The sequence below is a fragment of the Hylobates moloch genome, unplaced genomic scaffold (assembly GCF_009828535.3).
Source record: "Hylobates moloch isolate HMO894 unplaced genomic scaffold, HMol_V3 SCAFFOLD_7, whole genome shotgun sequence".
Classification (NCBI taxonomy): Eukaryota; Metazoa; Chordata; class Mammalia; order Primates; family Hylobatidae; genus Hylobates; species Hylobates moloch.
In genome coordinates, this window is record NW_026652282.1 from 114,210,779 (window position 1) to 114,222,218 (window position 11,440).

Here is an 11,440-nt window from a genome sequence, read left to right on the forward strand (position 1 = left end):
CCCCCCCCCTCGGTTATTTCTACTTTTTATTATTATTTTTTTACATTCCACATACCTGGTTAATGTGCTTCAGTTTGTCAATAATTTGACTGACCACTGGCTCAGGGCCCTTCATTTTCAGCTCATGGAGATTGAACTGGTTTTTCATTCCATTCCTTGCCGCCTTTTGGCTATATCTGTGAAGGTGAAGGTAAAGAAAAGGTTTGTCAAAGAAAGTCCCAAACAAAGGAAAAGCTGACTGTATTTGGCATCAACAGTCAGGCTGACCACAAGCTCATGAGACAACCTCATGGTGCAAAAGTAGACCACTCCACATAGTGTCTATTTACAGTAAAAAAAATACATTCAACAATCAACAAATATATTCAACATCCTTTTTTTTTCCCTAGATGTTGGGAATACAACAATGAACAAGACAGACAAGGTCTGTGTGCCCTTATTGTGCTCTCAGTCCAGTGGGGAGTCTAGAAGAGTAAGGGCCAATGACCAGGCAGAGTGATTAGAGCTGTGCTAGGGAAGGTTCAAGGTCATGACAGTGAAGCACACAGAATGAACCTTCACTGTGTGTGAGCCTTCTACTCATTTGAAGGAGAAAGATTCTTCCATGTTCTTTACCTCTTCCTTCTCCTCTTCTTCCTCCTCCCACCATTTCCTGTAGGCTCTGGAGCTGGGTATCTATTCAGGAGACTTTCTCAAATCACTTGCACCATAAATTACACCTGTCAGCTTCCCTCTGCATTCTCCATGAGAGGAGAGAACACCAGCCCAAGGGAAGATTTTAATGTGCTCCTGTAGGATAAACCATAGGCTTTACTCCAGAATTGAAGTTTCTTTTTTTTTTTTTTTTGAGACAGAGTCTCGCTCTGTCGCCCAGGCTGGAGTGCAGTGGCGCAATCTCAGCTCACTGCAAGCTCCGCCTCCTGGGTTCACGCCATTCTCCTGCCTCAGCCTCTCCGAGTAGCTGGGACTACAGGCACCCGCCACCATGCCCGGCTAATTTTTTGTATTTTTAGTAGAGACGGGGTTTCACCGTGGTCTCGATCTCCTGACCTCGTGATCCGCCCGCCTCGGCCTCCCAAAGTGCTGGGATTACAAGCGTGAGCCACCGCGCCTGGCCCAGAATTGAAGTTTCAAGGTAACAATTGACATCCTCACCATCACGAGAAGGGTAACTATTTAAAGTACTAGGCAATTCTGCCTTCCAGTGTGGGGTTTTGCCAACTTCAACTGGGACAGTGATTCACAAATGAGGTGGTTTCCTTATTGGTTCCAGACCTCTACATAGAATTATTCCTCATTTTGCGAAACAAAGCAAACAAGAAACAGATTTCATTTATTCCTTTTGCTTTCATCATGTGGAAATACCAGAACACCATTGCCAAAGAGAGAAAAAGGTTTTGAGCTCTTTTTTACTTGCTCCTGATCCTGATAATGGAATGCTTTCTTAAAGAAATGAAAAGATTCCCAGGGCTTTTGCTCTCTCATTATATACTTTTTTTTTTCAATTACAATATGGTAGCCAGGGTTATAAGAGCAAAATTGATATCTATAATTCATATTTTTAATTACAAAATAATAATGTTCATTGTAAACAATTCAAGAAGTACAAAAATAAACAAGGCATAAAGTAAAAGTTGCCCCATCAATCTGTCTTTCCAAGAGTGGACCATGGTCAACAGTTTGATATACATGTAGAGGTTTTCACCTACATATACTAATAGGTAATTTTAACCAAAATTGGAATGATACTACTCATACTGATTTGCAAGTTTGTATCACTTATAATATATATACTTTGGATTGGACTTGTAATCCCAGCACTTTGGGAGGCCAAGGCGGGCGGATTACTTGAGCCCAGGAGTTTGAGAACAGCCTGGGCAACATGGTGAAACCCCATCTCTACAAAAAATACAAAAAATTAGCTGGGCATTTTAGTAGTGACGGGGTTTCGCCATGTTGGTCAGGCTGGTCTTGAACTCTTGACCTCAGGTGATCCATCCACCTCGGCCTCCCAAAGTGCCGGGATTACAGGTGTGAGCCACCAAGTCTGGCCAATTTTTTGTAGAGGCGGGGTCTCCCTATGTTGCCCAGACTGGTCTCAAACACCTGGGCTCAAGTGATCCTCCTGCCTCAGCCTCCCAAAGTGCTGAGATTACGGGCATGAGCCACGGTGCCCAGCACTTTTTTCTTTTGAATTATGACTCTCACATGATTTTCACTGCCACAGGTGGGGGTCCTCTGAGGTAGTTTGTGTGTTATCTCCACAGGGTGATAGGCTGTGTTCTGGAAGTATTTCAATTTTCAGTCACTCTCACTGGGTTCCCAAACCAGCCTAGTTTGGGACAAGAGATTACGAAACACTCTTTAGAAACACTAACTCGTCTCAACCAAAATAGGGAGTGAATGAACCTAGCATACGAAAGTGTTAATAATGACAAACTGAAAAATATAAAATAACCACAAAATAATGAGGCAATCTTGATGGAATGGGCACATGTACCTGTATGCCTCATTTTATGCAATGTAGGTATTTCAAACAAGTTGTGTGTGAAATGAATTTCTGTGATCTGAATATTCTAAACAGGCCAAAGAAGCCTTGTTATTTAAAGAAATTCTGTAAGCAAATCTTTTTAACTGAAAAAAATAAGGAAACTCCTGCTTCAGAAATCATTTAGTATATTTTGCTTAAAGTGAGGCACACTTGTATTAAACTAAGGAAAAAAATCAGTGAATCAGGTTCTACTGTTTACATTATGTATGATTTCCAACGAGATAAGATAATGAAAAGTGAAGATGCCTAAACTAATTTGTGTTTAATTCGGCACATAGCTCAATCTACCAACAAAGAGTTTTCATTTGGCATTTGCAAACAGATTATCATTTAGATAGCACCACCAAAGCAGCTTCAATGTTGCAACTTGAACATCTTTAAAGAGATCAAAATTTTATTTTAGGAATCAATTAGGTATCCACTTAAGGTAGGCATTAAGCATTTCTAATTAATTGATTCTAAATGATCATTTTTTAAAGCACAATCAAACTGTGTTGGTCCTATAAAAAATATGGTGGTTAATTGTGGCTTTAAAAAGCTGGACTACATTTTAATGTTCAAAGTAGAAGTTAAATATTTTGTAAAATGATAGTAATGACCAAAAAAAAAGAAACTACATTTATGGTTTAATGCCTCTATAATCTTGTTTATATCACCAAATACAAGTCACAACTGTCAAAAACAGCTACCAGCTACCAAATTGTTGGATGTTATGCTTGAGAAATGAGGGAAAGGAACACTTTTTGTATTTTTCTGGTTTTGTCTCTGATAAGAAAGTGGAAACTTTGACAAAAATATTGAGTTGCAGTATTTTAATACAAAAAACAGAACTGCTTAAAATAAAACAGTTAAGAAACCGAACCACTCAAAAAAAAAAAATTAGCCAGGCGTAGTGGTGCACACCTTTGGAGGCTGAAGTGTTGAGCCCGGGAGCTCAAGGCTGCAGTGAGCTGTGATCACACCACTGTGCTCTAGCCTGGGTGACAGAGTGAGACCCTGTCTCAAAACAAAAACTAAAACTAAATATATACTTTGGACATATTTTCATGTTAGAACACATGGAACTGCCTTGTTCTTATTCCTCTGTATGGCTCAGTAATAACTTCTTTATCCAATACCTTAGTGATTAACAATAATTTGTAATATTTTGTCAATATAAACAATGCTGCAGAGAACATCCTTGTATACTGATTTTCACACACTGGCATTTATATCTATAAAGGATAAATTTGTAGACTTTGAGTCAATTTATATTTCTAATCCCAAATTATGAAGTACAAAGAATAATGAACACTACCATATTTTTGCACAGCACTTTACAAAGCAGTTTCATATCACTCAGCTCATTTGAGCTTCTCAACCACACTGTGAAGTTGAGAGTTAGATAGGGCATTAGCTCTTTATTACTGAAAATTAGATAGGGCATTATTTCTTTATTACTGAAAATTTCACAACTTCAGAAGATACTAATCTCATTCTATTAGATGTCCCCATCCATGATACAATGTATCTGCCAATATTAAGGACATACTTTGAAAAACATGCATGCTAACAGAGGAGGTCAGGAAATCTAGTTCTGACATTCATAATTAAAAGTCATCCTCTGAGAAGGAAAATATTTTGTAGCAAAGATGCTGAAGAGCACATTTGATTTCATTTCTTCTAAAATGATAGCTTAACACATTCAGATTATTTAACTTTAAAAGTTAATTCATGAATACACAGATCACCAATCATCAAATACCAATTGCCTTTGGGGGCTGTTTTAAAGAGACATAAAGGAACATTCTTTATCTGGTGGGAATCGGCTCACTACTAGCCTCCTCTTTTATGTTCATATAATGCGGTCTGTTTAAATATCATCCACCTTCTGATGATACTACCAACTCCATCTTCTCTTCTTTAACTCCTACTGATGCCTGAAGCAGAGACCCTATTTGCAGATAAAGAGGTAAGGCTCATTATAAATCTTCTGAAATGAACTTCAGGAATGTGTCCCTAGAGACATATCCTTGGTCTTTTTCATATCAAAGCTTGCCAACCACTTTTATGTCCACTCCTATAAAACAAGCGTCTTCCCGAAGCTTCTTATCCTCATTGGAATAGTGTAAAGACATTTGCCAACTTAGTGATTTTGCCCTGTACTCCAGCTTCCAAAACTATTATAAATATTAAATCAAATTAATCCCACAGCTGATCCTTTGTGGCCCTGCTGTATTATTTTCTGCCATTCAGAAAAGTGCCCCTTTAGCTATGTATTTTTTAAAATTTCTTATCTCCCAGCCATGGATAAAGTGCCAGGACTAAACACTGCTCCCTGATCCCATGGTGACTCCATTTTTAAAAGACAGTTTTGGGTTTAAAAGCTTGCCAAACTTTTTGAAAGTTGAAATAGCATCTACTGTTCTGCTCTATCCATGTGCTATTTGAATCCTCAAAGGACTCTAGCAAATTAAGCATGGTTTCTGGTTACAGAAGTGTTGGGAATAGCTGCCCTGTGGCTTAGGCCTAAAACTTGCCATTTTTGCATCTACTTCACAAGGCAGTAACCAAAAGTTCTGGTCCAACTGATGCCTATAGTTGCTTAAGTTTAGTGGCACTATTTAAAAACTCTGTGTTCTTGCACTATCCTTTAGGTATCTTGATACCTCTCTCACAGCTCTCAATACTTTTTTCTGTTTCTCATGTCTCTATCCTTTGCTCCTTAGCCAGAAAAAATATTGAACCAAATTTTAAAAGTAATGAGTGTTAGAATGAAATACTATGAGCACATTAATAGGGCAAAGTAGATCTGTATGTGTTGATATGGAATCAAGTACGAGATACATTATAACACATACAAATAGCAGCATCTGCAGTGAAAATGGGTCTACATTTGCATTACTCTTATATACTCTATACATGTTCAAATATGCCCAGAAAAATTTTAGATGGCTATATAAGGAAAGGATAAGAGCAGTCACTTTCAGTGAGTGAGAATAGGGAGATGCTAGTGAAATCTCATTTTTTTATATCCTTCTATATTTTAAAATATTTTTTACCATGACCATTTTTAATCTTTATAATAGTTTAATATGTAATGAATGAGATTTTATACAGCAGTTAATTAAAATGTTTTTCCAGCTTTCTTGAGGTAGAATTGATAAAAGTTAAATACATGTACACTTCCAATGTGATGTTTTGATATATGTACTCATTGTTAAACGATTATGCCAAACCAGCTAATTAACCTATTCATCACCTCACATAATTATCTCTATTTTTGTGGTGAGAACATTTAAGAACTACTCTCTTAGTGAATCTCAAATATATGATATAGTATTCTTTAATATAGTCACCATATTGTACATTATATTCCCAGACAGTTGTTTTAAAGGCAAAAGAGAACAAAACAAAAGAAAAACAAAAAGTGGGCCTGACTCAGATGCACATCTCGGGGCCTCTGGGAAATCCTTCCTGCTAATAAGAGTTATGTTGGCCATCACCAATGTCCTTCCTTAAAGGTGCTTTCTTATGACAGAACACATATTTGGGGCAATGTTCACAATGTCACCCTTGAGTTCCTTCAAACCTTAGGTGGTTGACATCAGGTCACCAAGTCAACTTTGTTAGGTTAAATATAGCCCATATTGGCTGGGTGTGGTGGCTCATGCCTCTAATCCCAGTACTTCGGGAGGTCAAGGTGGGCAGATTGTTTGAGTCCAGGAGTTTGAGACCCGCCTGGGCAACATGGTGAAGGCTCATCTCCACAAAAGACACAAAAATGAGCCAGGCATGTTGCCGTGTGCACGTAGTCCCAGGCCCAGCTACCCAGGAGGCTCAGGTGGGAGGATCACTTAAGCCTGGGAGGTGGGGGTTGCAGTGAGCCGAGATCACACCACTGCACTCCAGCCTGGATGACAGAGTGAACCCAGCAACCTGACTAGCTGGCACTACAAATACCTGCCACCATGCCTGGATAATTTGTTTTGTATTTTATTTTATTTTATTTTTGAGATGGAGTCTCACTCTGTCGCCCAGGCTGGAGTGCAATGGTGCAATCTCGGCTCACTGCAACCTCCGCCTCCTGGGTTCACGTCATTCTGCTGGGACTACAGGCGCCCTGCCACCACACCCGGCTAATTTTTTTGTATTTTTAGTAGAGACGGGGTTTGCACCGTGTTAGCCAGGATGGTCTTGATCTCCCGACTTCAGGATCCGCCTGCCCACTTCGGCCTCCCAAAATGCTGGGATTATAGGCATAAGCCACCATGCCCGGCCCTATTTTCTACTCTTCAATGAGGTAACTCCAACCTGCCTATTTCAAAAAGACAGTATATCAGTGAGGATGTGAACATGAATGTAAATTATCAGTTGTACCCTCCCTCAAAACAGAGGCAAAGAACATATTCAAGTTCTCACTACCTTTTCCTCTAGATGCCTGAAGTCCTCACCTGATGAGAATTGAGGGCCTCCCTGAACCACCTGGAGTCACGCTGACCTCATTGCTCTCACATTGAAATGTACTGTGGGCACTGCCGTGAGTTGCTAGTGCTCCTTTTATGTATATTCTATTTGCCACCCCATGTACTCTGTGAGGTCTTTGAAGGCAGAGGCTTGGTTAGTTTTTTTTTTTTTTTTTTTAATCACCCAAAGCACCTCATGGTACTTATACTAGCTGTCAGTTACTGAGTGCTTTCTCTGTGCCAGATACTGTTTGAAGCACTGAAGAAAAAGAAAACATGCACTTAATCCTCCTGACTACCCTATTGGCAGCCTGTTTTTGCTGCTGCTGAGGCACAGAGAAGGTAAGTCACTTGCCTAAAGTCACACAGCTTGTCTGCAGCAGAGCTGGAGTGTGAACTTTGAGAATCCATCTCCAGCTGTGTGGGTTCCATCTCCAGCTGTGTGGTTCTTAACCACTATGCTGGTCTTGCTTCCTTAGAGAGAAATGATGTTGCCTGAATATTTGACATTTCCTCACCACCCCGCTACATTGCTTCCTTGTAGGAAACAATGGATGAGCTTCTTATAATGGTCTACAAGGCTCCCAGCAGCATCGCCACAAAGCTCTCTTGGCCTACTCAGCAAGATTCCTGGATTTGCCCTTTAAGAGCCCCTGGAGAGAGCCCTGTGTATGCGGTTTCTTCTCTTACACAGAGATCCAACAATATGGCTATTTAATAGCCATACTTTGGGAGGCCAGGGTGGGCAGGCCAAGGCCATTCAGTGACATACTTGTGTTCTTGGGAGACAAGGTGTTGAAGTTAGAGAAGTAAATAATCCACCACCACCACCATCCATGCCACTAGACACATACCAAAGACTATTTGAAGATTTCAAATGTCTAAGGACAATAGGAAAACAAATGCAGGATAACAATGTCTTAGTGCATCCCTGCCTTTGTCACCTTGGCTACAGCAAGGCAACATGTGTGATGTGCCCCTGGGGAATTTCATGTAACATGCATGCTCTGAGCTTCAAGCCCAGAGGGAAGTCAATCGGTGAAGGGTGCCTCTGCAGCTTTGCATTAATTCATTAATTCAGCATTTCATTTCCTCAGGCTAGCTCTGTGCCACTGGAGCACATGGTTCATGACAGGCCTTGAATGAGGATGAGCCAGCGTGGCCCCAATTCTTCTTATCCACAGACTGCCCAGAGGGTGTCAGGAATGGGGACACTTGGCCATGGGGGATTGTAACAATGGGTTAGCTACTTAGTAATATTCATCTGTAATTAAATTAATTGTCCTCCTCTGCAAAATACTGCTTCTCTACTGAGGCTTTGACATGGTTCTGGCAATGAATACTAGCCAGTGGAGGAGGAAAAATAAACTGAGAGATGTTTCTACCTCCCAAATCTAATGTTTTCTTAACTGGACATGCTATGTTGGATGTTAGAAGTGTTATCTTACATGCGGCGTCTTCTTTATCCAGCTTGGTATCTGTTTAGCACAAAAATGACTGTCATAATACTAAGAAAATCCTATTTGTGAAGTGAAAAGGGGGACATGCTTCTGTTCAGGCAGATTGGTTAGGGATTGGGGAGGGGGTTGGGGAGAGCAGGGAAAAACCTGCGCAAAAGCCATAAAGAGAAAAGGAACCTCATTAAAACAGGACATCTGGGCATGCTTGTCTTGGGACAGTTGAAGCAAAGAGAGTACTTGTAGAAGAGGAATAGAGTCAAACAAGCGTAAAATAGGCGATCTTTTCTTCTCATTTCTGTTCTGGCTGAGGCAGCAATGGAGTAGTGGAGGGAAATCAACAAATTCAAATGTAGATCATTTGAAATGGAAGCACTCTCAGCAATCATCTGGTCCAATCCACTCACTGTGTAGATGAAGAATCTGATACCCAGACAGGGACATTTGTAACAACACATAGGGTTAGTATCACAAGTCTCACATTTAGAAGAAATCCTTTTCTTTAAAAGGTCCCTCAAACAGATCTTGCTGATTTTTGACACTTGCTAGTACTGATTTAGGACAAGGGAACTGCTAGAAAATTCACTTTCCTTCTTCCCTTAAGTATCAGAATGGTTCCAAGCGCTTGAGAGCCAATCAGAAGGACTAGGTCCCTACCAAAAAAAATTTGATTTCACAAAAGTTTAATATGCTGCCCAGCTATACATGGCTAAAAATGTTAGAGATCGCACATTCTCAGAGCGCCATCTTATGGACAAAATTCAGTATTGCATGTAATCCCTAACAGTGATTTATCTGTTTCCTTGGAACGCATTCTGGCCACAACAATCACTGTGGGAAAAACTGGATAATTTAAAGAGCATAAATAGCTTTAAAGACAAACCACAAAACAGGGTAGAAAAACCATCCTATTAAGAGGCCTAAGAAAACGTCCTTTTCTTTATCCATGATACAGTGTTAATTTACATAAATGCACAGTAAAATAAAGCAAAGGTGAAAAGAGCTGAGATTTGTAAATGTGCTTAATAAAGACAGAAACAATTAGCTTCTTCTTTATTTATGCACATATCTAAATAAAAATGTCTTTCTCCTCCCTGGCTGTCTGAGGATAGACAGCCATCATGAACGACACGGTAACTATCCGAACTACAAAGTTCATGACCAACGGACTACTGCAGGGGAAACAAATGGTCATTGATGCCCTTGACCCCAGGAAGGCAACAGTGCCTAAGACAGAAATTTAAGAGTGCCTAAGACAGGAAAAACTAGCCAAAATGTACAAGACCACACCAGATGTCATCTTTGTATTTGGATTCAGAACTCATTTTGGTGGTGGCAAGACAACTGGCTTTGGCGTGATTTATGATTCCCTGGATTATGCAAAGAAAAATGAACCCAAACATAGACTTGCAAGACATGGCCTGCATAAGAAGAAAAAGACCTCAAGAAAGCAACGAAAGGAATGCAAGAACCCAATAAAGAAAGTCAGGGGGACTGCAAAGGCCAATGTTGGTGCTGGCAAAAAGCCGAAGGAGTAAAGGGCTGCAATGATGTTATCTGTGGCCATTGTGGATTTTTCACGAGAGGATTTATAAACTAAAAACTTTCAAGTGAAAAAAATGTCTTTCATGATTGTTTGCATAGCAGTACTACTTCAGAGCCAATGTTAAGCTATGAGGGTGCTACAAACAGATATATCCACTTTACTCCAAGAAGTACCTGTGTTCTCCAACAACAGCCTTTCAGAAATTACAAGTAGATTTCAGTAGAGAGGAAGCAAAATCTAGGAAAGAAACCCAGGGCATGTAAACCTGTTTCTTTCTTTTGCTTTTTCTTTTTTTTTTTTTTTATTATACTTTAAGTGTGCAGGTTTGTTACATATGTATACATGGTCATATTGGTTTGCTGCACCCATTAACTTGTCATTTACATTAGGTATTTCTCCTAACGCTATCCTTCCCCCATCCCCCCATCCCACGCCAGGCCCCGGTGTGTGATGTTCCCTGCCCTGTGTCCAAGTGTTCTCATTGTTCAATTCCCACCTATGAGTGAGAACATGCGGTGTTTGGTGATATAAACCTATTTCTATATCTCCGTTAGTAGCCATTAGCTATATGAGGGAATAACTGCATTAGAATCCATTTACAGTGCAGTCTCCAACCTTACTTTGAGGAAGGACTAAAAGATTTGTCTCGGTACATAATCAGGAAGCCACTGAAACCCAGAAAAGCAAAGAATACTTTTCAGATGGTGAGGAAAGAGTGAGAAGTTAGTATCACCCACTACAAGGAGAAGAGTCTGTGGCTGTGGGGAACAGTCCCCCAGCAGAAAGGGGAAGGTAATGAGAAAATGCTTGAGATGAGGTCACCTGAATGTTAGTCTGAAGAAACCAACTTTGCAGAAGAGGCTAGAGATAAAGAGAGAGAAAAGTAAGCACAGCAAAAGTGATTCTTGTGAGAATTGCAAGCTAGGCAGAGCCCAAAGAGTAAGCAAGCTGGTGAGAACTAAACATGGCGGTCAGGACACTAGGCCAGAGCATTGTCTCTCTGATGGCTGTCCTTGAGGGGAACATACAAATGAGGAGAGGACTCCAACTGTGTTGAAAAACAGAGAAAGAAAAAGGTGTAATTCAAAGCTCAGTAATCGGGGGTGGGGAATAACAGAACAAGGAGTGTGGTAGAGACTTCTTATTCAATCACCCCAAACTCATTTACCAAGTTCTTCTAGTCCAGAGAACTAGGACCAGACATTTTCTTGTCCTACTCAAGTTAAACCAAAAGGACATGATCTTTACCTGGTGTTTTTTTTTTTTTTTTAAGACGGAGTCTCGCTCTGTCGCCCAGGCTGGAGTGCAGTGGCGCAATCTCGGCTCACTGCAAGCTCCGCCTCCCGGGTTCACGCCATTCTCCTGCCTCAGCCTCTCCGAGTAGCTGGGACTACAGGCGCCCGCCACCACGCCCGGCTAATTTTTTGTATTTTTAGTAGAG

The 11,440-nt window shown here is 40.5% G+C and overlaps 1 protein-coding gene and 1 pseudogene across 1 annotated transcript in view; one reads left to right on the top strand and one right to left on the bottom strand.

Moving 5' to 3' along the window:
- GPC3 (glypican 3) overlaps positions 1 to 11,440 on the bottom strand; it is a 478,961-nt gene that overhangs the window by 134,867 nt on the left and 332,654 nt on the right. Inside the window, exon 6 of the mRNA XM_058441435.1 lies at positions 56 to 176. Coding sequence (XP_058297418.1) covers positions 56 to 176 — 121 coding nt within the window. The remainder of the gene's footprint in view (positions 1 to 55; positions 177 to 11,440) is intronic.
- On the top strand, positions 9,575 to 9,991 carry LOC116812051 (small ribosomal subunit protein eS24-like; annotated as a pseudogene).